At 42.5% G+C, this 26,777-nt stretch overlaps 2 protein-coding genes across 5 annotated transcripts in view; both read right to left on the bottom strand.

Annotated features, from left to right (window-relative positions):
* Positions 1-1,113: 1,113 nt before the first annotated feature.
* Positions 1,114-12,699, bottom strand: ARL2BP (ADP ribosylation factor like GTPase 2 binding protein). Its single transcript, XM_054201124.1, has 7 exons — positions 12,645-12,699; positions 10,616-10,734; positions 8,063-8,124; positions 6,335-6,441; positions 5,592-5,677; positions 4,286-4,382; positions 1,114-3,027 (listed from the first exon to the last, which is right to left on the bottom strand). Exons 2-7 carry the CDS (start codon positions 10,651-10,653, stop codon positions 2,947-2,949), a joined length of 471 nt encoding a protein of 156 aa, XP_054057099.1. The 5' UTR covers positions 10,654-10,734; positions 12,645-12,699; the 3' UTR covers positions 1,114-2,946.
* Positions 12,700-13,241: 542 nt separating this feature from the next.
* The window catches only part of RSPRY1 (ring finger and SPRY domain containing 1), a 40,327-nt gene continuing 26,791 nt past the window's right edge, over positions 13,242-26,777 (bottom strand). For all 4 annotated transcript variants that reach the window (XM_054198789.1, XM_054198791.1, XM_054198792.1 and 1 more), the window contains 7 exons: positions 25,887-26,002; positions 24,971-25,114; positions 22,116-22,227; positions 21,017-21,119; positions 19,363-19,515; positions 17,011-17,115; positions 13,242-15,974 (listed from right to left, as the gene is read on the bottom strand). In XM_054198789.1, coding sequence (XP_054054764.1) covers positions 15,878-15,974; positions 17,011-17,115; positions 19,363-19,515; positions 21,017-21,119; positions 22,116-22,227; positions 24,971-25,114; positions 25,887-26,002 — 830 coding nt within the window. In that variant the 3' untranslated portion in view covers positions 13,242-15,877. The remainder of the gene's footprint in view (positions 15,975-17,010; positions 17,116-19,362; positions 19,516-21,016; positions 21,120-22,115; positions 22,228-24,970; positions 25,115-25,886; positions 26,003-26,777) is intronic.

Genomic DNA, 26,777 nt, shown 5'->3' with positions numbered 1-26,777 from the left:
CCTTCAGAATACAACCGCCTGAGGTATTCGCTTGTACGGCCATTAAATTAAGTAATTAATTGAAACAATTGTAATAGGAAAAGAATAAAAACTTTTGTTCAGGCAAAAAACAAAATGACAGGGATATTTTTAGTTTCAGCTGCAAATAATTATCCTAGCTCAACAATTAACAAATAAAATATGTCAACAGTATTCTTTTAAAATTTGATAAAATCTGTTCCCAACATCAAAAAGTCAACATTATATAAAGAGGTAGGAGTTAACTGAGGAACTCGGGTCCGTACACTGACAACAGAAAAACAACAAGATTTAAACCTTTTATATTTCTCTCATGTCAACCTCAGGATCCACACAGCAGGGGAGCCACATCTAGTTTGTATTAAAAACACGACCCAATGTTCTAATGTTTTTTGTTTGTTTGTTTGTTTTCTGGGAATAAACACCTGGGCGCATCGTCTCAGCTTGCTAACCACTCACGCACACCGGAGCACTGACTTCTGGGCTCCTGGGCAAAGCTGCTTTTCCCAGCCCCGGCGGGAGAGCTGTAAAATCCCGCAAATCCCGGTGGGACGCCGCCAGCTGATGGAGCGTCACGGCCGGCACTGCTGTCACCCGTTCCAAACCACCGCGCCACAACCTCGCCTCACGGGGGATGTACTCAGGGTGCCTTGGCAGGTTACTGTTGCTGAAAAGAGAATCAAACTCAGCTTGAGCGGTGTTCGCCGGAACAGAATCATAGAAATCATGGAACGTGTTGGGTTGGAAGGGACCTCTAAAGGCCATCTAGTCCAGCCCCCCTGCAGTGAGCAGGGACATCTTCAACTAGATCAGGTTGCTCAGAGCCTCATCCAGCCTGGCCTTGGATGTCTCCAGGGATGGGGCCTCCACCACCTCTCTGGCCAACCTGGGCCAGTGTCTCACCACCCTCAGTGTAAAGAACTTCTTCCGAATGTCTCATCTAAACCCGCCCTGCTCTAGGTTAAACCACTGCCCCTTGTCCTATGGCTACATGCCCTTGCAAACAGAAAGCCAGCAGAACTGCTTTTGATCAAAACACACACACAGAAGGAAATCTAACCCCCTTTCTTTAAAAAAAAAAAAAAAAAAAAGAGAGAGAGAAAGAAAAAAACCCAAGCCCAAAGACATTTCTTGCAATTTTTAATTTTGCTTCAGCTTCTGGCTTTTATCGTTCAGATCTGACATGAATCAATTTATTGAAGGAGATAAAAAAAAATAATAATACTTCTGAAAGAATAGTTTGTTTGGGGGTTGAGGGTTGTTTTTTTGTTTTTAAAAGGAAGTGTGTGCGTGTTATCAGGGTATGGGCACTTACAAAGGAGATTTCAACATACTAGCACAATTCCAGGCAAAAAACTGCAGAGCCATGAGCACAACATACTAGAAACTTAATGAGATTAATTACTGCAGCACTCATAAATTTGGTATACAGAGTCAAAATACTCAGCATTGCTAGCCAGCCTTTAAAAAGCCATTATGGTCTGTCCACAAGCCTGTTTAATTTTATCCTATTTTGTAATGTTAAGTATAGTTTATTTTTGCCTGCACGGCTAGCAGTCTCCACCAGTATTTCAGTTGAAGAACACAATCCTGGTACTGCTGAAATCCCTGTCAGGCATCAACAGGAACAGTTTCACCTCGTTTGTTCTTGTAAGATGTTTCTTGTCCACAAACAAAAATCTGTCATGGCCTGGCCGTAATTTTGCTCTGTCTAGGGTAGGTTCTCACCAGGACACAGCCACCGACCGGCACCTTCACCACTGTCAAAGGGCATCTCCCCCACTGCACTGACCTGCTGTGGGACAGAGGGTTCTGCTCACCGTCCTGCCATTCCATCTACTCTTAGGCCTTTAAAGAGGTGCTCTCGTGTTGCCTCAGCACGTCATTAAGCGGCAGATGAACGTGTCCGAACAGCGTAAGAACGGAGGGTCCCTGTAGCGCCGAATGCAGCTTAATTCCAACCGCCAAGAGAGATGCACCTGGGGTTTTGCGACAGGCTTATGGCAAAATGCACTGCTGCCCTAAGGTTGCTAACAGTTTAATGGCAAACCCACGCCTTTTAATCAACATGCTATTTAGAGCAGTAAATGACACGGTGGTAAACACCTCTGTGCCCAACCTACCACCGAGCTTATATTACTATAACTAATGCAGCCGTGCCACTGCCAAAAAGAAAGTAAGAAATTGCACAGCCAGGCCAGATTTAGGTTTATCGCCGTTATTTTGCCCAAATGTAGAACAGCTGGGGCCGGAACTGAAGTGAACGGGAGAACTTTGCACGTTTAGGATGAGACTTAGAAAAGCCAGAGAGCAGACGGATTTACACACTGGCGTGTCAATTGTCAGAGCGGAGAGACAGCCTCATGCGATAATATCTACATATTAAAACATATTCTTCCATTAGAAAGCTGGAGCACTTAAGATCATATTAAAGTATTTTAAAAAAACAACCAACAAACAACAAAACACTGACAGAGAGGAACTCAGAGGTTATGTATTCGCATCCGTCCTTCCAAGAGCTGGAGGGACATATTCTTTTTACGCTGCCATCTTGATTCTGAAAAGTTCTGTGTTCTGGGAAGATGGTGAAGATCCCAACCCAAATAACACGCGCACAGGCCTATTTATTGTCCTCTCAGCGCGCTGGGCTTCTCAGCATGTGCAACGGATGGGCTGGTGTACAAATACTATGTATTTATTAAAAAAAATTACTCTGGTAGAGTTGGAAATTTCTTCTTCTGTGGTCACGGAATACTAACGAGAATTCACAAACATGTTTTTAGGTTCAGGCCTCTGAAGGTATAATCTGGAGGATGAATGAGTTTTCATCATGTAAAAGCACCTTGATTCTCATGACCTTTAGTGTTTTAATTTCCAAACGAAAACAGCAGCGCTCAGCTGGAGAAGGAAAGTAGTGCATAAACTGTTCTAGGAGGAGGATATTGATGATTTGTTTAATGAAGTCACCACTAACCCACTGCTTAAATCCAGACTTCGACCTTCCTTTTCCTAGAAAAAATGGAAGAAAAAGAAATCCTTGACTCACTGTTGTTTTGGAGCGAGTTCAAAAAATGAAACAGACAATTAACATTCTGTTCGTTACATCAAATCAATATAAAACTACGCATTGCCTGAGCATCCATGATTGCACGCAGCTTGCTGTGAGAGCTGAAGATGCCTAGCAGAGCATTTATCTTCTACTATTTGTATCGGTAGGTGAACCCAAACGTGAGGAAGAGGCTGTGCAGGAATCTCTGGAGTAAGGTCGCTGCCGCTCTGCCCAGCTCAGAGCAGAGGCTTGCTTACATCTGGTGAAGAACGCGCAGCCAGCAGGCTTGCCCAGTGCTCAAGGAACTAGTGAAATCTAGCTTCTGTGGGGAACTAATGGCATCTACCTTCTGTGGTTTGCCTCTCAGGAGACCCCCAAAGGTGCAAACCCCAACTGAAACTATTCCCGCTGCCGAGACACGGGCTGCCTCTTCCTCCTCAACCTGCCCCCATTTTCACAACACTTAACGGGGTGGGGGCAGGCTGCAGAGAGCACAATTCTGACAACAACTTTGACTCTTTTGTCCTCGCTCCTTTACCAAATGTGACTGGACAGACATTGGAGAGTGTTTACATGTATTTCATTTCCCCAGGAAAAAGCTCATTGAAAAACCTTAATGCTTTTGTTTGTTTGTTTTTTTCTCCAGCCTGGACAGAGAGGAGAAGCAATACAAATAGAATAAGCTTAAAAAGCTAATTTTGTATTGGCTGGGAAAAAAACCCCCCACAATCCAAACAAAACTCCCCCATATCACAGAATCCCAGAATGGTCAAGGTGGGAAGGGATCTCTGGAAGTCATCTGGTTCAACTCCCACTCAAGCAGGGCCACTCTGGATTGTGTCCACATGGCTTTTGAATATCTCCAAGGATGGAGACTCCACAACCTCTCTGGGCAACCTGTGCCACCGCTCGGTCACCACATAGTAAAAAATTGGTCCCCTATGTTCAGCTGGAAATCAACATTCAAAGATGCAGACAGTGTGTGTTTCTGAAGAACTGCTCTACATGCCAGCTTCATTCATGTTTTCTGGAATTATTAAGTGTGCATTTTGAGTTTAAATACCCACTCAAGTGAAGCTATTTTCCTTTTGACCCTGTACAGCCTTTGAATAAATGCGGCTACCTACTGTAGTAACACTGCCTTTGGTACTCTCAGGCAGAGCTACACAAAAACAACAGCCGTTACGCCAAGGAAAATAAGAAACGTGACATACTTACAGCTCTGTAATCCAAAAACATTTCTTTGAAAGCCAGAAAGTCAGTAAATGTGAGAAGCATATCAAATATATCACCTGCCATTTCATCTTTGTGCTGTCTATAGAGAGAAGAAGTTGGGGAATTAGAAAGTTGTGGGGGAAATAGATTTGTTATTTTAAAATGGTATGAGGTCAAAAAGGATACCGGGACAAGCAGAACAATATCAAAATTTAAACAAGAATGTTATTACAGGTCTACCATAAATCAAAACTTTAGCCAACCACTACTTTGCAGTATTTCCAGTCTAAGTACATCGATATATTATATTTATCTAAATCCAAGACCTAGGAGTATCACATCAGTCCTTGAAAACCAGACAAAGAAACTGACCTGTACATCAAGATAATTAACACTCAACTACCATTTATCTATTTATTTATCTTGAGCACTGAAAGAGCTTGACAGTCCCTTGGAAGGTGGGAACAGTCGGGAAGAGGCACAGGGTGCTCATACACATCCCTTAAGAACAAGGGACTATACCAATGGTACTTGGTAGAGGACTTTTGATAAAACCATTTTGGAAGAAAGACTCTGTGCTCCCACACTGGCATATTTCAACACGACTTTCTTAACAGTCAAGGCTTGGTTTTGTTTGTTGTTTTTTAATTATTTAATTCTTATCAAAAGGAGGTTTATCTTAAACAGTCTATCTTCTAAACGTACTATGTGTATTCACAGTAACTTCCCAATGTCTTATTTTAAAAAATTAAAAATCAAATTGATTCAAATATTTTAAGATATTCAGTTCCCAATTACACGCGATCTTTCAAAAGTGATCTCTTCATGAAGTTGGTTAAGCTAAAGTGACCAAACGCGAAAGCTTAAGACAAACTAAACTCTTCTATGAATGCTTTGTACAAGAATTACAATAAAGGCATTTCATCACACGACTCCTGAAAGACGACTAGGCTATTTAAGTGCCCAACACAGACCCTAAATGAGATAAATGGGACCTAACCTTTTACAGGTCTGGCTTCAAAGTGATAATGATTATGAAAAGCCTCCAGTGTTCTCATTCTGACTTCTTTTCCTATTCCTTAAAATCCACTATATTTCAGCACGACAGTTCAGAAATGCAGAGTAGCAGGACATGCTGAAGGCAAGAAAAGTGGTCACTCATTGCCTGCATGAACACTTTTTTTTTTAATTAAAGAGGAACCTCTTTCTAAAGGGAGAGCTGTCAAATCTAAGGTTTAATCTAGATAAAAAGAATTAACTGAAAGACACATAAGCCGCTCCCCCCCAATCAAAAGCAAAGCAGACTTACTGCAATGACATTGTGAAAGCAGTCATATTAAAACCAGGAATCCGATCAAGCAATTTTTCTTCGATGTATTTTTCTACTAAAGAAATCTGAAAAAAACACAAACAAAACACCCCTATAATATGATATCAAATTTCAGGAGCAGACTTCAAAATAGTGCATCTTAACACTGACAGCTTACCGACACGTCGAATTATCCTCACTAGGCAAACAACCACAGATTCCTTAGCTAGAAGACCTAGTTCAATTATTTACACCACCACTGAGGCACTGAGCTGAACATTTTTGCTGGGAATATCGGTGACAACAAGCACTGACTATTTGTATCTAGCAGCAAATTATTTTAAACTCGTTTAATGGTATTGACTAGTAGGCTGGTATAGTTGTATAATTATATATAATTATGCTTTGCATAAAGAATGCAATGCAAGTGTCCAAGACAGGAAATAATACAATTGGAAAAGAACAAACTTTGTTATGCACATTATCTGCTACAGCAACAAGCTAAAGTTCTATTCAAGAAAGTTATACAACTTCCGAAACACGTACAGAAATTTTCAGGTGAAATGAAGGGAAAGGAACTTAGAGCTCCAGAAAACATCTTTCTTGCTCACAGATCATGACTGTGCTGCAGAAAGAGACAGCAGGCAGTATGTTGGCTCTGCTGCATGTCAACCCAAGAACACAGTACCTGACGCTGGCTTTAATATAAATAAAAAAGCAATACATACAAAAAAGCATCTTACATATTCATTAAAAATAGAAGTATAGATGAGCTTGTTTTCTTCTGAGTCATCAAACTCCTGGTAGTGCTTCTCCATAAAAGTCCTCTGTATTAACTGGAAATCATCATCTGGACCACAACAAAAATGCATCATAAAGTTACGAGTGTAGTCATTCTTTTTGTAACACAAACCCCACATTCACTAGTCCTCCGCTTCCCCGCTGTAACCACAGAGCCCTGCACACGTGCAGCGTCAGTCACTCCAGCGCCGCAGCTGCCACTGAGCCACCACTTCTGACCCATCTGCGAGAGACAGAGGCTGCTGGCAGAGGGCAGCGCCGCGGGAGTCAGGGCAGCAGCACATCAGTCTGCATTTTCACAGCAGATGTGTATTCAGAATGGAACGGGACGAACACGGCCACCTAGCAAGGTCTACAATTCATTCTTCTAAGTTTCATTTACACTCAGTATTAGCAAAAAAGTCCTCCTCCTTTATGTTTTATTAATAAGGTTATTTATTCTGAACCCCTTTTTGTTCAGGCTCTCAAGTCATCAAAAGTGATTACCTCTTCCCTACAAGAATTCAAAATATTAGTGAAACTCCCGGATTAATTTTCAATTGCTGAGGATTTTTTTTTTTCCAGTTGTGGAAGGCAACAAGAATAAAAATGAACGCAGTAGGTCACCAGTGAATTCAACAGAACAGGTATAAATATAAATACTGCATTAAAATACACTAGTCTCAGCTTTCTAAACCCTAACATATTCAAAATTAATTTAGTTACCATTTCTCCAGATTCAACTACATCACCAGGCAAACCCCGGCTGCAGAATCTACATCTCTCTGGGAAGGATGTGGTCAAAAAGTTTATATGCTGTTCTTATGAAGCAGCTGATGGCCGATTACCATGAATTCTGTCTTGGCACCTTGTACACTAGTTCCTTGCACACGCTGACTTCTCAGTTAAAATTATGGTTCTGAGAATGTAGCACCTTTTATTGCTTAAGCTCACACGATGAGACTGACGCCATTTAACATTCTTGCTATGAAAAGGTCCTGCCACGTTACACACAAGTTACAGGCAACAAAACCAACTCAGAAGGATAGTCTCAAAAAGTGAAAAGTGGCAAGACATGATTGACACCCATCTCCAGTTTTGCAATGCTGCAGCAGGAACAGAGGATATACACTGCTCTCCATGTTCAGCAGAGACAGGACAGGGAACAACATGCTTAAACTGCAGCACGGGCCCTTATATTGCAGATTACAACAGGCTGCCTGCAGTAGCAACAGCTTGGCACTACAGCAAATTGCCTGGACAAAGCACGGCATCTTCTAAGAACATCCTGACAAACACAGGAGGAGAGATCCAGGCAGACCTGGGAAGGGAAGGCTACCTCTCACAGCCTCCTCCACCCACTTCACAAAAGGGTATAAAAATTCCAGACAGACTGGATTTCTGTGTGAGATTTACAAGTGTCTTCAGTGTTTATTTACGAAGGAGTGTATTGCAGTGACGCAGAGAATAATTTTAAAGACTCATAAGCACCCTTTTGTTCAAACAGCACACAAAAGACTTTTGTGTATATTTTTGCTACATTACCAGGTTAGGGGCCAGGGGAACAAAGGAGGAACAGCTTCCACGAAGCAGGCAAGGGCTATTTTGGCTCTGTATATCTGCTAACAGAAGAGCAGCTTGCAATACGTTTAGCGCTCATCTTGTTATCTGTAACTACTTGCAGAGCTTACCCATTATGATATCCTCCAGATACCCAACAACTGCATCAAACTCTGCGTCAGAAGGGGAGGAGCTGAAAGCAAAGAAAGATGGTACTGTATAAATACATATTTCAACCACAGCAGAAAGAAAAGTTAAAATTAAAAAGTGTTAACAAAATCCCAAGCACAAATAAGCCCAGTAATTACAAGATAAGTGAATAATTTCCTAGTTTCAACCTGCAAAATAATCCATGACACTGATGATAAGACTGCTTCATGGCGATTCTCATCAGGTGTCTACTGTATTATCCCCGGTAAGGTGCCTAATTGAAGAAAAATAAATGTTGTTTTACTGGCATTACTGTCAAGGTAATTCTAGTCCTGGTGCAGAAGGATGTGAAGAGTGTAATTAGAACAGCAAATTAAGCATTTTCCAACCCACAAATCCAGGCTGCTACCACAAGCTTTCCTTCTGCTCTCTTTCCTCTGTAACTCCACATGGTGATCATGGAACTCTAGACACTCTAGAGAATATCTTGAAATATTTGGTCTTGTGGAACCACTTAAACTCAATGTATACACAAATATTGTATAACTGAAGAAATGTAAATAATTTTCTTATGCAAGAAACATCCTACATGCTACAAATAAATGGCATAAACTCCTAAGGTCATTCTATCATGAGCAAATACTAAACGCCATTATGGATCTGAAGTCATCTAGGGAAGACACCTTTGGTGCCAGCATTTCAGGGCTCTGGATACCTCTGCTAAATCTATTATTGTGCAGCTTGTTCAGACATGGCAAAGAATCCACAGGATCCCCTGGGCCTGGGCATTCAGAGCTCATCTGTAGTGAGGGATGAACTCTTCCTATATTCTCCAGTAGATGAAAGGCTTTTCTCACACGTGAGGGGGAAAAAGCATCACAGGACTTTTGTCTTTAAGAAAAACATTAGCTGTGATCAGCAAAAGCACTATTTAAATTAAAGTCTCTCTAGTTCTCTTTCAAATTTCTCTTTAGTAAACAGAGCAGAACACCCTTTCAGACTAAGATTTGAAAAACTCATTAAATTTATTTGGCTATTGAATAATAGTCCAGTGAAATGAATCCAACAGGTTAACCAAAAGTCTAACTATAATGAGCCTTAGGGCTCATTCTAACCAGGAAAAATGAAAAGATATTTGATTTAAAAAGGCATTCGATCACCAATGATGTTCTAGCAACGTTTCTGATCTGTTAGCCTTGGGAGAGCAAAGCCAAGGCAAGGGAGTGGAAAAGCGTGCTCTTCCACCAGAGGGCAGGACGCCACCAGGAGAGGAGCTGGCACAGGCCAGTCGAAGCACTACATACTCTGAGCATCACACCTGGGACTTGAGGCAACGGGGCTCATGGCTTTCTGCGTACACGCAAAGACAGGAGACTTCGCTGTGGATAATTTCTGCTCTTTTTTTTTTTCCCCCTCCAAAAATGTGCTACTATTGGTTTTATAGCTTACTCTAACAGTAGCAGAAAATGTAAAGTATTAATTTAAACCCCAGTTTAAGCTTGTGGAATGAATCATGGAATTTTAACTGTTCCAAAATAGCAGTGATTCCGTCTCTCTATACAACACACCTGCATCCCCACACCTGAAGAAACACATGCTCACAAATCTGGCTGCTTAAGCCTTTGTCACCTCACCATGTCTAGTCTAGGCCAGCACAACCTGCACTGCTGAAGAAGCCCAGGCAGTTTGGATGCCTGCATCTTATCTTCCTCGCAAAACTATCCTTCTCAAGGGCTAGTATGAAAACCATTCCTAACACAAACATGTATTAGAAACGGGGGATAAAGACATATCTGATACGAATTACAAATACTGGAGAGAGAAATAAATAGAAAATGTTGTCCTGAGAGGAAGAAAAAAAAAAATCAAAATCAACCTATTGCCCTGACAGTCAATTTCCATTTGAGTCTTTGGCTAGTGCGGGAGATAACGGTGAGTAGAAACACCCAATTTGGCCATTGGAGAGTCTGTAGACTGAAAGAACTAAATCTATGAACTAGAGTGACAGAGGCACAGGGACACGTCCCCTTTTGCCACAAGCTTTAGGAGAAGAGTATGCCAGACAAATGTGGAGCAAAGTAGCCTCCTAGCATCTACCAGTATAAAATTTGGTTGACCTGTAAAAGGTCTCACATGTGTAGAACATCTAGTGCATCTGAACACAGAGGAACAGCCTCTTCCCAGAATCCGCAATATAAGACAACATATGTTCTTGAAAAGGAAAGAGAAATTTTGAATTTTAAATTAACACAAAACCCCCAAGTTTGCAGCCTTACGGTGTTTATTTTGATCACTCAGCCAGGGCTATCTGGTGCTATGCTCATTGCAGTTGTATTTAGTTTGACTTCACCTAAATTCTGAACTGATGTTACCCCCTCCTGGATGTTCTCATTTTTCTGCACCCTTGCTCTCCTATGAAGCAGAATCTGGTAATTCGTGTAGTATAAATTCATTCATGAAATTATATTCCTATTAAGGCATTTTAACTAGTAATTAGCTTATTGAAAATCTGACACAGAATGTAGCATACTCACATAGCTACACCAAAGTTTTCTTCATCAGAAGTCTCCATCGTTACTGCATAACCAGACTGGAGCAAGCAATTTGCTATATTGCTGCTGTTAGTTGTTATCTCTTCTTTTCAGATGAAGTACTAAGGAATAACATGTGACTTAACATTAATACAAATTAAATTGTTAAATTACCACACACTTCTCAAACAGTGATTCAGAAGAGAATATCTTATTTTTAGATGTAGGCATTTCAAAGTCTTGTTCTTCCAAAGTTACTGCTAGTTCTTTTCTGTAATAACTCAAGTTTTCTACGAATTTCCTCCGCCTGTTTCTACTAAGAGAACAGGCTCAAAACCACACAGTTAAGTTTCCGTAATGGGTTTCAAAATCATAAATTGTTTAGGTTGGAAAAGACCTTTAAAATCATTGAGTCCAACTGTTACCCTAACATTGCCAAGTCCACCACTAAACCACGTCCCTCAGCACATCTACAGATGTTTTGAACACCTCCAGGGATGGCAACTCAACCACTTCCCTGGGCAGCCTGTTCCAGTGCTTGACAACCCTTCTGGTGAAGAAATTTTTCCTAATATCCAATCTAAACCTCCCCTGGTGCAACTTGAGGCTGTTTCCTCTTATCCTGTTGCCTGTTCCTTGGGAGAAGAGACCAACCCCCCCGGCTACCCCCTCCTTTCAGGGAGTTGCAGAAAGCGAGAAGGTCTCCCCTCAGCATCCTTTTCTCCAGGCTGAACACCCCCAGCTCCCTCAGCTGCTCCTCATAAAACCTTTACATCTTTTCTCCTGAAGCATCTGTGACTATTAGAAAGACACACAAAAATGATGCCAGATAAGATGAAGATGCCACCCCAGTCCCAGGGAGCTCGCAGGCCAGGCTTTGGACAGTGATCCCGTGTGCCAGCCAGGGACTCTGGCCAGTGCTGGGCTGCACCCTGGCCAGGCCCTGTGGCTGTGGCTGTCAGCAATTGCTGACCCATCACACAGGATGGGGCACACAGCATCACAGGGCCAGTGAGAAGGGCCAGCTGGTTTCTAGGTGTGCACTGGGGACACTCTGCTCCTGCCTCCCTTGCTGGGTTATACCCAATGCTGGCCTTCAGAGCAGCCGGCTGAGGGCAGGAGCCAGCTCTATCACACCAAGGCACAGGAGGTATGAACATGACCCTCGCCTCCCCCTTCTCAGTCCTGGCTCCTGGGGAGAGCGAAGCTGCCAGCCCTGTCATAGAATTGCCGAGGCTGGAAGGGACCTTTCAGATCATTGAGTCCAACCATCAACCTAACTCCGTCAAAAACCATCACTAAACCATATCTCTAAGCACTATGTCTACCCATCTTTTAAATACCTCCAGGGATGGTGCCTCAACCACTTCCCAGGGCAGCCTGTTCCAAAGCTTTCATTTTACTCTTTCAGTGTAAAACTTTTTCCTAATCTCCATCCTAAACCTCCCCTGGTGCAACTTGAGTCTATTTCCCCTTGTCCTATTGCCTGTTCTTTGGGAGAAAAGACCGACCTCCCCTGGCACAACTTGAGTCCATTTCATCTTATCCTGTCGCCTGTTCCCTGGGAGAAGAGACCGACCCCCCCCCCGGCTACACCCTCCTTTCAGGGAGTTGCAGAGAGCGAGAAGGTCTCCCCTCAGCCTCCTCTTCTCCAGGCTGAACACCCCCAGCTCCCTCAGCCGCTCCTCATGAGACTTGTGCTCCAGACCCCCTCGCCAGCTTCTGGACCCGCTCCAGCACCTCAGTGTCTTTTCTGTGGTGAGGGGCCCAAAACCGGACACAGTACTCGAGGTGGGGCCTCACCAGTGCCCAGTACATGGGGAAATCCCCCCCCGCAGAGGGACGCAGCACCCGGCCCACCTCACCTCCCCCTCCCCAAAGGGACCCAGCCAACCGGGCCGTCATCTTCCTTCTCCAAAAGGCGCCCAGGACGCTTGCCCCGCTCAGTTCCCCCTTCCCGAAGCACACGGCCGCCTCGCCCCTGTCACCTCCCACCGTCCCGGAGAAGGGCCCGGCCCGGCCCCGCACCTACCGCCGGTCAGGGCAGCCAGCACCGCCTCCCCGCCCCTCCGGCCCGCCCGTCTCCTAGGCAACGCTCCTTTCCGCCCCGCCCGCAGCCAATCGGAGAGCGGAGGGCGTGCGGAGGGCCCGCCCACAACCCAGAAGGCCCAATGGGAGAGCGCGGGCGGGAAGGCGGCCCCCGCCGCCATGGTGGGCCGTCAGGCCTGACGGGGCGGGCGGCAACGGCCCCCTGGGATGAGTTTAGAGTGTCCCGGCCTCAGAGGCGGTCCTGGGAAGGAAATAAAAAGAAAACTGATAACATGCTTCGTTGTGATGCATGCAGCCGTTGTATGAGCGGGTTTTGCCCTCGCAGAGCAGGGCCCTGAGAAGGCTGGAGGATAGGGAACCATGCCAGGGCCTTGGGCGCCCCCAGCGCCCCCCCTCACCGGGCACAGTGTGGGCCACCCCTCAGAAGGCTGCACGCCAGGGTTTTGCACAACTTAAATTTTGTCAACTTCTTGTCCGAGGCATTGCTTCTGCTTGCAGAGGCTGCCTGCCTCAGCCTCTGGCACCGCAACATTTGCAACCCTGTCTCTCAACAGAAGCCGAAGAATTAAAGAACAACAAATAGCCTTTGAGACATTTTTATTGTTGAATGGACAGCTTCGCTACAACTCATTTCCCCTTCTGAGGGCCTATGGAGCCACCGCCTCCCCTCCCTGGCCCCTGAGCCTCCGGGGGGTGGAGGGACTGAGGTGGGCACTGCACCAGTCACGGAGGATCAAGCTTTACAAAGACCTTGGATTTTAGCAGAAAGCCAGGCAAATTGTACAGTCTTTCCCTCTGTGAAATGAACAGGACAGTTCTCTGCAACACAGCTCCCTCCTTCAGCACCATTGGCTTCCTCTGCCCAGCACCAGCTGCACGGAAGACGGTCTGGGGCAAAATTTTCCAAAGCATTCACGTCTTTTCAACAAAGAATGCAGGCACTTAGTCCCATGTCCACAGAGGCACCAAGGCTCTCAGGTCACCTCCATTTCAAGGGGACATGAGACACCTAGAAGCCTTTCAGACATGGACCTGGGCCTTAAGAGCTTAATCTCATACAGCTGATACAAATCAGGAGTCCTAGGCACTTCTGAAAATTTTACCTCAGTTAATCCTGGCCAGGGAAACCAAGGCCCTGAAGTTACTAGAATCTATTAAGGCAGAGTTCAAAATGGTTCTGTCCCACCTCTTCCCTAAAGTATCTTTGGACCTTAGGGATAGAGACCTACCATTGCATTTGGAAGCATTTAAAACTTCAAGTGGATTCTGAAATTCTAAGATCCTTGTGGCAGTGATGGTGTACGCACGTTTGCTCATTCAGCACCGAGCGGGAAGGGACATGGCCCAGACTGGCAACATGGATTACAGCAAAACATAGTAAAGTACAGTCAGTGAGGAAATGAGGTCCCCATAGCACAGATTTGCCAGTCTGACTTTAATCAAAATGGGCATCGAAGGTGGAAGAGAATTCACATTTTAGCAGAAATACTAACCAGCACTCTTTTTTGGGAAAAAAAAAAAAAAAAACAAGAAAATGATGGACAGAACTTTCTTAATTCACACATTATACACCAGAGGTTCAATGGAGACACTTTTTTTTTTTTTTTAAATCCCTGGATGAAATTCAGCACCCTTAAGTTAGCAAAGGCAGAAGGTGAACAGAGTTGCCAGAGAGTTTGATTCTGGGACCTGTGTGCAGAGCTCCCAGCTCCCGGTTAGGGAGTCAGTAGGAAGCCAGAGTGCTCAGCAAGAAGCAGCCGCCTCAGCTCTGCTTTGTTAATACGTGACAGTACAATAAAGAAGATAAAGGATTTTTAAAATGAGATGCATCACAGCATGAGAATTCACTACAACAGCCTCTGCTGTTGAATCACTGCCAAGAAGTGGGATGGTTTTGGTGTAAGTTATGTGTGAATTAGTGAAGTTCTATTATATAGCTAGATAATTTAAAAAAAAGCAACCTGTACAAGTCTTGGAAGAGACTGAGTCGTATCTTCAGTTGGTGCAAAATAAGCATAACTCCACCAATTTTTGTGCTACTTCACTGACACCAGCTGTGAACCCTGATTCCTTGTAGAAACCTAGCAAAACAGTCCAAAGCTGCCCGCTGAAATGCATCCTTAACATACAAACGTCACAAATGTGTAATTAAACTGGAGCCGAGAGTCCTACTGCATGATCCCTATCAAAAATACAAAGTGTGGCCCCAAACCTGCTTGGAGCAGGACTGACATGTGGCAAGCAAGGTGCATTTTTAAAGAGTTACAGAATAAAACCAAACTTGCTATCCAAATAACTTTTTTTTTTTTTTTAAATAAACTGGCCCAAAATTCTCCTCCGATCTTTTAAGATAGCTCAATATTTCCAAAGTGAACATAACTTTCAAAAACAACACTGATTAAAAAAGATGTTCAATGATACCTTAAAAAATACCCAGAATATCAAATTAATTCCAGTCCAGCGTTATAATTAGTTAAGAATACCTCCTGAAAACTATATCCTCACAAAAAAATGTGGGTACTGAAGTTAAAAGCATCAGAAACATTATGTACTTGAAAATACCACCGATCTTTTAACGTTTAAAAACAAATCAGAACATTCTTTGGAATCACCGAGTTATTAAAATGTGAGTTTCTCTACAGTCTCCACATTGTCTTTTCAAATCAGTCTGTGTACAGATTAAGTCTTTGAGCAGTTTAATATCCACTGTCGGAAAATACAGAGTCTCTGACCAGCAGGAGGCTACATTAAACAGGAAAACATTGGCATTCTCCTTTTAGTACTGACTTCTGCCAAAAATAGAGACTTTCAAGCACAAGACAGAACTGCCCTGTTTTAGGAGATATTTCTTTTCTCTTCTTTTCTAAAATGCATTGTACGTGTACTTCCAGTGCAAATTTTTTTTTCAGCACTTGCGACAGGCGAGAAGGAAAGGGGGAAGAAGAGAGACACTCTCCTATGGTCTTGCTTGAAGGAACCCATAGCCATAGCACGCTGACCTACCAGCTCTCCTTACTGCTGAAACCAGCTCCCATCGCTGGCAACTTGAGATAGCTTATTAGAGATTTCATTTTTAAGATAAACAGATTACAGTTTAGCATGAAATCTGGCCATGGCTGTGGTTCTATGTGCATAAAGATTGGTTAGAGGTGCTTTCCCCTTTCAGTATTGGTTGGAGTTAATTAAAAACAAGTCTGTGGTATTTCTCCACGTGTGTCATGAAATGTGAGAGATCTGTCTGACTCGGGTCTGTATTTCCTGTCGACACAAAGGGCAGGTCTCCAGTTGCAAGGCACACTCCATGCACAGGTCACTGAAGGAGAAGAAAAAAAAATAATACATCAGTTAAAGCCTGCATTTACAGTATGAAAAACTAAAAAGAAAAAAAATCCAAGCACTAAGCAGTTTAGTTAGCCTGCTAGAAACACAGACAAGATCAGTCTTTCAGCACGGAGATTAGGAATTGCAAGTCAGGTGTTGTGGATGCACAGGCTTTGAGAGGCGCTCCTGCTGCTCAGCATCCTGCCGACCTGAAACCTCTAGTGCAGTTGGCCAGGATTACACTCGCACGCTTTTGTTAATCCCAACGCTTGCTCTGGTCTGGGGAACAGCAGCCCCCGTGCCCTGCGTGAAGCTGTCGCCACTTCTTGTTGAGGCACACTGGGCACATCTCCTGTTTTTAACTTGGCAACATGCAGACAGAAGACCTGTGGCAAAACTGCTTCCATGAGTGCTCTAAAAACACTAAGGAACTGGACTTAACTGTATTAAGTTTCCTAGTAGGCTACTTACACGATACTTATTGCTCAAACTGCCCTCTCAATTTTTAGCTTCTAGAGGAATTTGTGACTTGAGACAATCCATTAGTTGAACATTTAATGGAGTATATAATGAATTTTCTGCTCTCCTCAAAGTGATCCGGATTTCACAGCACCAGTACCAAGTACTCATCAGCAAAGCCTTTGAGATGAGGGATAGCATGTATAGTACCGTAGCCGCAGTACTTCCCCAGCCCCAAACACACACACACACACACACACACACAAGGATTAAATCTGCTTAGGGGGAGGGTGGGAATACTGTGCTTAACTTCTGTATGTGTCACATCCTTAAAAGGATTCATTATTTCCTTTATGCTGGGGAGTCAACCAAGATAAGCAGGGACTGCAGCTGGTCTCACCAAAGCTCAACGCCAAACACATACATTTTCTGTTTCTTTGTTTGGGGATTTGTTTTGGGCAGGGGTGGGGTGCAGGGGATGCAGGGGAGGGAGGGCAGGAGGATGGGGGTTTTGGGGAGTTGGCTCTTTTTTTTTTTTTTTTTTTTTTTTTTTTTTTTTAAGTTTTTACCTGTGTCCACATGGCCTGAGCTCTGTGTCTGCTACCTCATCACAGCAAAGCGTGCAGCAGTTCTCTCGGATACTCACTTGCTTCAACAAAGCCAGGCGCCTGTGTCTGGAGAAAAGGGAACACCCCCCCCCGCCCCCAGCCCGACCCCAAATGTTAGTTTGATTCATGATAGATTCACAACTATTCCGAGTATCGCATCAAAACCAATGCAACACTTGCCTGTGCTACTCAACGCTACTGCTGCTCAGCGTCGAGAATAACTTCCCACAAAAAAGGCTTAATGCACCCAGAGATGTTCAGAACAGTTTTTGACTCCCTACTCTGGTCTGTCAGAAAGGGACAAGGAGGGTGTTAGATTACAATCCTCCCAGCTCCCACAGCTGAACACTTCAAAAAAATTCTTCTTTAATATCTGTGTACTTTTAGGAGTTAAGAAACAAAAAAACCCCAAAACAAAACACAAAACCACACAGACCCATGTATCAACAAAATTCAGCAACCCTGCAATGCTGTAACGCAGTTTAAAAGAATATAAATTGAAAAGAAAAATCAACATCCCAGTATGGCAACTGCCACAAAGGAGAGTAAAAGGATAAAAATCCCCCATTTGATGAAATAAGACATTTCAAGTTTGGAACACCTACACTACACGCCAAAGCTGTTCAGTGGCAGGGTGGTGTGTTGAGCCCAGACCACGGCCCAGCACTAGATGTATTAAATTCAGCACAGCTCTACATGAGTTTATGTTAACTCCTGCGATGGATAATTAGGGTCCAACTCAGACCTTTGCCTTTTTTTCCCCTATCACTTTTAAGATCAAAGTCATCTTTTCATTTAGGATTGGCTTACTGTTTCCAAACAGTTCAGGCTGTGGGGCAGGGATGATCTTTGTTTACGCAAAGAGCAGCAGCATCCAGCCTTGACTGGAGCCTTTCAGTGCCATCAGGTATTAAATGGTTTCTGCCACAGGAGGCCTGGTTCCTCCCGTCAGGAGAAACAGGACTACACAGTTTCCATCAACAGGAAACCGGTTTCCCCCAGTTTCTCTCTACACCTTTTGGCACAATCGAGTAACAGCTGTTGTTAAGCTCAAGCTTAAACGTTGCAAGAGTAGTGCCAGAGTGACATCACTACCAATCACACCCGATCGGCAGCTAAAAACCACAAAACCCCTCATCTAGTGCAAGACACTAAAAAAAAAAAAAAAAGAGAAGAACACTGACTTTGAAAAGGGGGCTGACCAAGAATGGTAACTAACAGATCACCTTAAGGGACTGAATCATAACTAACAGATCACCTTAAGGGACTGAATCAGGCTTTCACTTAAAGCACCTGCAGTCACAAGCCAGTGTAAGTTATTCTGACATTATATGTAAGTACAAAACTGCCTTGCAAGCTGCATTTGATTTTCTCTGCATAAATGCAGTATTGCAAGCCTCAAACTTTGTCAGTGTATGACTCAGATCCAGGAGTAAGGCATTGTTTTTGTTTTGTTTTTAAACACTAAGACACTCAAATACCTAATCCACCTGATTGAACAGGTAGGCAATTCAAAACCAGTCTCTGAATTCTATTATAGCCAGGGGTACCCACTGCCATCACCCTTCCCCCCCATTTAATTAGACACAACAAAAGATTATTTCAAGCCCAAACACCAGCAGCTCTCCAGAGGGCCCATCTTTAGACAAAATTGCAAATCTGCAGTAAGGCACATCCCAGATTACACTGTATACTGTTACTGCTTGTGTTCCAGTAAATTATTTTATTACTAATGACCTAAACCAGAAAAGCTATTAGTTTTCAGGAAAAGTGTATCCAAAGCTGTTTCTATTTGGCTTGATTTATATGTAAGTGGGGAACCACTTCTAAATTTGAATCGCCTTTGTCAGTATTATAATTCACAAAGGGGAAACTTTTCATCTGGATCAGAAAAGGAGGACAACTTCAAGTCTTACAACCATTCAGTACCTCCATACTGCCAACATCACAAATTAGGTCAAATTTAAATAAGACATCCTTTTAAATTAAGACTACACCTCCTCAACCAACCTAATCATTCTTAGCAGGAGGCATTTTCACCAAAACCAGTTTACTGTGCAGTACTAGTCAATTTTAATTTAGCTTAATAGTAGAAAAAAAAAATTAGTTTAATGGATTTTGGTTGTGTATCTCCTGCCTTACTTATTAAGTTGCACCGGAGCCTGTGATCCAATCCTTTTCTGAAAGAGACCTATGGAGGTGTGACCCCATAAAAGATAACTTTGCTAAGTACAACATAAGAGTGTGCAACTCAGAAGTGTGGCATTGTATTTATCCATATGCAAACACACTTAAACTAGACAGGAAGATTACCTGGGCAAAATGATTTTCTCTTCTGCTGTCAGAAAGGCATAATCATTAAAGGTACTAAACTTCATTGACGGTGGGTACTTGAAAGGTTTTGCCCCAAAGTTGAACTCACATTGTTGATAGGACATGAAACTTGCTGCAGCAAAAAAGCCAGATCTGCAATGTGATCAACAACAAACGTTTCAGAATGACTTAATAATAGAGCTTTCCAGACGTCTTGCTACTATTTCCAGACAAAAAAATATACCCCGAAACAAAGAGACAAGTTCCTTCAACAGAAATGTGCTACAGCTAATTGGCAGAAAACCCTCTAACACATCCAGTTTCACCTGCACATACTTTGCTCACTTAGTTCTCAATTTCTGAATTTACTGGCGGGGTTTATCTGAATTTACTACTAAGACAGCCAAGAAAGGCTGCCCACTCTGCAACAAGGCTTAGTCACACACTAAGAGCAGACGCATCCATCTGAGTAACACACAACCTGATCCTCTTTACATCGATCAGCTCAGTTATCTCCTTCAGCACTGGAAAAAAAGTAATTTTCTTCCAAACAATTGCTGTTCGGTGGCCAGCCCAGCCTAACCCATGACAGTTGTGAGGAGCAGTACCAGCTTCAAGGGACGCCTCCATCTCCACCGCTCCTGCTGCTTTCTTTGAGCAGGCAGAGATCTGGGGAACCTGCAGTCCCCCACACTTGTTGTGTGGGATCCACACGGGATGAATCCAGGTCTGAGCTCTCTTAGCACAACACCCATCTGCTCCTCCTTGCCCTTGCAGGATTACCTCAGGCCAGCTGTCTTTTCTTCACAGCCACCTTGTCAAAACACCACAACTATCACTTCTTTCAGTTTTGTTTGCTGAAGGGGCCCAAGTTGAGTAATACCTTAAGCTCTAACCAAGAAGAGAATCTGTTGAGTATGTAAGTGACACACTCCACACAGAGTACTGCAAGCTGAACAGACAAGATACACCGCGACTCTTTAAACTCCTCTCTGCTTGCTTCTTGAACTTCATTTTGAGGAGAAAACATGAATGAAATTATTAGCACAGTAGTATTAATTTACAGAGTACTGTAACATTTAATTAAGCTGCATAGGAAGCTGCTCTCTCAAGTATCACACCAGCTTATCTTTTCAGAACTAAACGGCTGAACTTCCCCGGGAGAATCAGAGGAGTTCACCATGTGTTAACTCTAACAGAGTTGGCAAAATAAGCCTCACACCTTTACGTAATGCTACCAAGAGACATGCTCCCATGAACATTCAATATGCTACTACAGGAACTGGCCCCAGCGAACAGCAGTAAGTTAATACGCATTCTTCAGCATTTACAGGACTGAGGCTTTATTTTTTAGAAGATCAAAAATTCCTCAAGCTCTATCAGAAATTTGTTCATCTTTGCTACAGCCTCCTATTTCAGTGCCGTGCTAGTTTGACCATAAAAAACATCTGTTGAAGGTCCAAAGTATTTATTTTGGACTCTGAAATCCACCTGTAAAATTATATCCTTCTCACTGATGTCTAAGCAACTTTCAGTTGAGAAACCTGCTTAACAGTGGCTTCAGGTAAGCGGGTTTCTCAAATGGGAAACGCTTCATATAATTAAAACAATTATCCATACAGGTCACTGTCCTTCCAAATGAGCACATACTTACACAGCAGATGAAAATACTTGCTTCTCAGCAGGAAGCTGGTTTCCATTTAAATAGAAGATCATTTGCTTTTCTTGCAAGTCTAGTAGAAATCCTATTGTGTCTCCTTCCATGCAAAACAAAGATAATTTAGAGATTTCACTTCTCTTAAATGCCTACAGCTGAAACAGTTATTGTTTTAACTATCACATATCTCACTATGAATTGTCTCATTTAAAAGGAACTGTTTGCAAAAGCATAAAGGAAGAAACATTGATACAGACAGTAACTACAGGAAAAGCTCAGGACAAAATAGTAAAAAAAAAAAAAATAAATTTAGTCTGCTAGAGCATAATACATAGTTGTAGAAGTATTGCAGAGCCTTTGCCAAAGCCAGGAAAAAAGCTGCACTATTTCTCTCCTTGGCTATTTCACACCCATTGAAGATATTCTTACAACACACACTTCTTAAGTCCAAGTTTCTTCTATGCTTTATTTTGCACATATTTATTTTTAAGAGGTATTTTAATTTAGCCATCCTTAGGAGAAATTTTTAATAGAAGAGAAGGTGGCACAGTTCACACGAGCATGGCATGCGCAGACCCCTACCAAGACTTCAAAGCTGAGATCAAGAACAGAATTTTGCTATCCAAGTAGCTATCCAAGAACTTCAAGCAAGCAAGACAGAGCAACTCCCTCCTTAACCTGAATTAGACAGGTTTTTCCCCCACTTCCCTAATATAACTCTTTCAACCCAGAAAGGAACATTTCAACCCTGTTTGTAGGGCTACAAGCATCTAAGAAAAAGTCTTATGATTAAGTGTCCAGCAATGTTAGTTGGTACTATGAGTTGTACTCTGCCTGTTAAATGCTTTTTCATTTAACCAAAAAGATTATCTTCACACATATTGTGTAACAAGAGTATGGTGCCCACTTTGTACACTTAAACCACTGCAAATACTAGTAAAGGCACAATAATTATTAAACCTTCAGTATCATCAGGATTAGGCAGTAACTGCTCTGCATCCACCTACTAACAAACTGTTTTCTAGGCACCTGCAAGAGGAAAAAAATCCCGTGCAGAAATCCAACTAGGCTAGAGAGCAGAAGATGGACTGAATACCTTCTTTCCAACAGGGATGGGAATGTGGTTTACTTCTGGCATTATACCAAATCAGCTGCCGGCAGCCATCGTACGCACAGGAGTATTCATCGTCCCCGATGCCGTAACCTTCCTTTAGAAAAAGGAGCAAAGCATTTCAGTCTGCAGCCATTCCTCACACAGAAGGGCTAAAGCTAAACCATTCATCCAAGAGCAGGAAGGGTTTCTCCCACCCCCGTGAAAACAATTTTTTCAAACTAGTCTTAGTTTCATTTTCACACCAAAAGGACTTTGTTGGGGCGAGGAGGAGAGAAAAAGGGGATATTGCCTCCAAAGTGGTTTTCATCCTCTGTGAGCTCAAGTCACTCCTGTCTGTTGAGCTATTTAAAAATCAGAAGCCAGTACCCAAATAGCTAACTCTTTGTGTCTTAAAAAGTCAACACAGAAGTGTAACCACTCTCTTATCTTGAAGTCCCAGTATCAGACTGGTAATACCTTCCCCCACAAGATACCCAAGTGCCACCAGAACACACAGTACAGAGAAAGAACAAACCCATAGCCCCTGCACTGAATTTGTTGCATATTGTGTCCCCTTCAGTGCCAGCCTCCCTAAAGTCATGAAAAGGTTATCAAGTGATATTCCCAAGGTCCCAGAAAAATGCAAAACTAGAAGTTTCAGAGTGGGAGAAGAATTCGTCATGTAGGAGAGCGCAAACACGAAACCCAAAAGCCTTATGGAAGGGAACTTCCTCGTGCTCAGCACAGTTTGTCTGGAGCACAAATACTAGGCAGTATCTGATTACACAAGCCTCAGATGTCCCAAATTAAAGCTAAGCCCAGCTAATGGGTGTTTAATGTCATATTTAGGACTAGTCTTTTTGTTACACATGCCGCAAACAAAGAGCATATGGCTACTCTGATGAGCGTGTGTGTGACATACCCAGAAGAGAACATCCCTGTATTTCAGGTAGACGGCTGATGAACTTCAGGAACAGTAGCATTTAGCTACCAGCAAAACAGCTGTAGCAACAGCAAATCATCCTGCTCAGAGATGTGACATCTCCTGTTTTCATACCTTGTACAGGAAGCACAGACAGAAAAACGCATCTACACCAAGCGCCTTAACAGTAAGTGGGAAAAATCTTTTAAGCCTCTTAGCAGTCTGAAGGCAGACACATGGCCTTTTATTTCAAACAGTTTCCATTACACTCAGCATCTACAATACCTGTGCTCAGGACAGCTCTGGACAGTAGTTTTGTTTGGTTGTGTTTTTAAATCACACTTGCAATTCCATGCAAGAAGTGTGGGTCTGGACTTTGGATGTGATGTAGAGATATCTGCGTGTCATACACCAACAGACGACAACACTATATACACGAATAATTAGAAGAAGTGGAGCAAGACCACTGAGCTCACAGGAAGACTTAAATTAAATGGTGAGAAAAGCTACTCTCCCATTCCCATTGGGTTTCTCGCCACTGCTGTTTGTTTGGTCTCCTTCACTTATTTCTCTCATACACCCCATCATCAATATTTACCCACACATATGTATTTGGCCTATCTTCTTTTAACTGTTTATCTCTACATTATATTTTTTTTTCTCTCCTAAATTAGGTTCCAAGTAGGAACAGAAAGCCATGAAATTACAATAATAGAGAAGGGCTACAGGTACATTTCAATCTCAAGCTCAGAGGGTAGAAGTGTCAGCTTAAAATCCCAGCGCTGTATTTCCATTGTGGTCAGTGGCAGTAGGCTAAGCCATACACGCCTTTTGTACTAAAATTCCATCTCGCACTTTAATGAATTTTATTGGAAGTTTGGAAGGCTGATAATATGGAAAGTCCTCTCTTAGCTGAAGGAAAGAAGTTTTTTGGGTCGTAACCATTATGCTTTCTTAGTATTATGGAAATACTGAAGCAAATGAGTTTACAACAGCCACCCAGAGTTACCATGAGGATCTAAGAAGAAAGATGTCCTAGGTACATCTCTACTAAGATTTGAGATAATTCTTTGAATATAGGTTTGGACTTAACATGCACATGGCACATTTGGCTTTAATGCTAGCAAGTACATAATTTTAAAAGTAAAATAGTAGGAAAAAGAATACTTAGAAGCAGAATACTTCGAAGAATATTTAGAAGAGTAAGATACTAGATCTCCCTCATCCCTCTGGATGAGAGGGAGAGCAAAGCAAACTAGGTACTCTGTACAAACAGTGTACTTATTCTATATTATCAGAATGAAGGCAAGAAGGTAGAGGGTTTATCTTTTTGTAACCCTTACTTTTAACTAAAAAGAAGCTTTCACATACCCAAACCATACCATAGTGCTGCTACCAGCAGATCCAGCGATACCATGCTATCCCAGAGACAATTCAAATAATTATTTCCCTTGTGAAAGTTAATTTAATAGGAGAGTCTGTTAAAGAAGGTAATCAAATGGCTGCTTGGTGACCTGTGTAAAAGCGAGTGCACAATGATCTGCTAGTTCCTAGTGAGCAATTGTTTACTTCACAAAAAAAAAACCAGACAGTAACCACCGCTGTTATCAAAAGAATTTCCAAGAAGAAACTAAGCCACAAGAAATAAACCATTTCCCTGTAGCTTCCAGACAACAGCAAGTAGATCACAAGCTGTCGCGGCTAGCAGCTACACATGATTTGTGTGAACAGTGTCAGCCTGGAGCAGAGACAACACAGCCTTTTCTTGCACCGCTAACTTCAGACAAAATAGCTTCACGAAAGCAGAGGAAAAACTGAAGGAAACGGGCAAGTGCACGGTTACTGCCACAGAATAACCAGAGCTATTTTCATAGGTGTTATACGTAGGAAAATACTGAAGTTACACCATCAGCTGGATGATGTTGCATATACTCACGTGGTTGAGAAATTTGCTGTCTTTGGTAGCCCATCCTATCTGCATCACTCCTGAAGTAACGACTGTAACTTCATAGTACCAAACTCCGGAATCGACACAGAACGTACACCTAACGCTTTCAAAGGACGAGGCATCACATCGAGCCTACCAAAACCAAACCAAAATTAAGTTGTGACAAAATTAGCATTCAAACAGGCCCCTTCCTTCCCTGGATCAAGTTTTTCGCGCGTAAGAATATACCAGCGTAATTTTAGAGACACTTTAGTCAAAAAGCAACCTCTCTTTATAGCAGTAATTGTCACACAAACTAGCCAGTAGGCCAGACTGAAAATTGTCAAGCGGTAAGCCACAAGGGAAAAAAACACAGTAGAAACTTGACAGGGTCAATTTAAAGACTTAAAAACTAAGACAGCCCAAGTCATGGGTTGTTAGTCGACTTCTGGTGTGAAGGACAGAGAAGTATTCAACGTTAATTCACAAAAATTCATCTGTAAGTAGTCAAACAAATTTTTAGAAGAAGTAACAAAGGAAGAAAAAAAACAACCCACAATGCCAAGACAAAAATCCTACTGTTACGGACTTTTTGAGACTAGGCAGGGCAAACAATAGGAATTATACTTTGTGAACCATTTTAGCCAAAATGAGGGAAAAGGCAGCTAACTCTTAAGCATCCTCTTCCCTTTTCTGAAGTTTTGGGGCACAGATACAAGCGTTACTTTGGTGTGAACATTTCTACAACCGAGATCAGTGTAGTGATGTTACAACCCTCTGACAAAGCAAGTTTGCTATGCAAAGCCGGCAGAGAACTTTGACTCATTCTAGGAAATCAGAGAAGCAAGTAGCAAACAAAAATAGTTTAAACCTGCCTTTTTCTTCAGACTCCTTTTCAGGTTGAAATCCTGAAGTGATATCCTACCTCTAATCCATGTGGCGAGATCTTCAGGTATTCACTGACATCGTTACTGTTCAGCATGGCCCTAATGTTGGTCAAGTCAACCTTCTCATACGTAAACTGCCTGCCTTCTTTTAAAACTGCAAAATAAAACTATTTTTTAATCACAGCAGCAGCAAAACCTCATTTTAAACATTTCACACAGCGCCAATCAATCTCTCTCGGGTCCAGTTAATTTTTGGTATAACTGAATGAAATATTGATATTTTGCCTGCATGAAAACAGCATCACTTCCAATGCACTGTGTGTTAAATATCCTCTAAACATCAGAACACAACCAATACCTCTGACTAGAGCTCCTACAATCTAATTACTGCTTTCAGGAAACCCAAGGCAAGTGTAAGGCATCCAAGTTCATACCAAGATGCTGTTTCAGGATTTACCATTGTATTCGTATATTCAGTTGGGCATAGCTTTTCTGATTCGTCACAGTGGAAAAGATTTTGGGGATGGGGAAAAAGGGGAAGGGAAAAACAAGGATTTAAAAGGCTTTTTTACCCTCTTATTTTCAGTTAGGTGATGAACTTGAACTAAGCCAAAGCAGCTCTTTCTCCCTGTGTCCCCTTTTCACGCGGGCAGATCAGAAGCATTTATCTTGCCAGGTGTCAAATCGCTGACACATGCACGTTAATTTACAAATCAGAGGTCTTATCTTAGGACCCTTTGTATTATCCTAAACTTGCTACAACACTTATACAGGCGTTTATTAAACACAACTGACATTGGCCTCCCGTAAGCTGGCTAAAGTCCCACAGAGCCAAACAAGAATTTTACCCAAATTTAGGTTAACGGACATTAGAAACTATGAGGTCCTTAGAGTTGCTGCACTCCCGAAATCACAACTAAACAAGCAAA

Source organism: Rissa tridactyla, chromosome 4 (genome assembly GCF_028500815.1).
Source record: "Rissa tridactyla isolate bRisTri1 chromosome 4, bRisTri1.patW.cur.20221130, whole genome shotgun sequence".
NCBI classification, from domain to species: Eukaryota; Metazoa; Chordata; class Aves; order Charadriiformes; family Laridae; genus Rissa; species Rissa tridactyla.
This window is presented reverse-complemented; position numbering and strand designations above follow the sequence as displayed.

What these genes read in the sequence shown, in the direction of transcription:
- ARL2BP (XM_054201124.1), bottom strand. Translation starts at nt 10,653, where the DNA reads ATGGAGACTTCTGATGAAGAAAACTTTGGTGTAGCTAT. An exon ending in TCTGGAGGATATCATAATGG is followed by an intron (nt 6,442 to 8,062) that starts GTAAGCTCTGCA and finishes GTTGTGGTCCAG; the next exon opens with ATGATGATTTCCAGTTAATA. An exon ending in TGTTTTTGGATTACAGAGCT is followed by an intron (nt 3,028 to 4,285) that starts GTAAGTATGTCA and finishes CATTTTTTCTAG; the next exon opens with GAAAAGGAAGGTCGAAGTCT.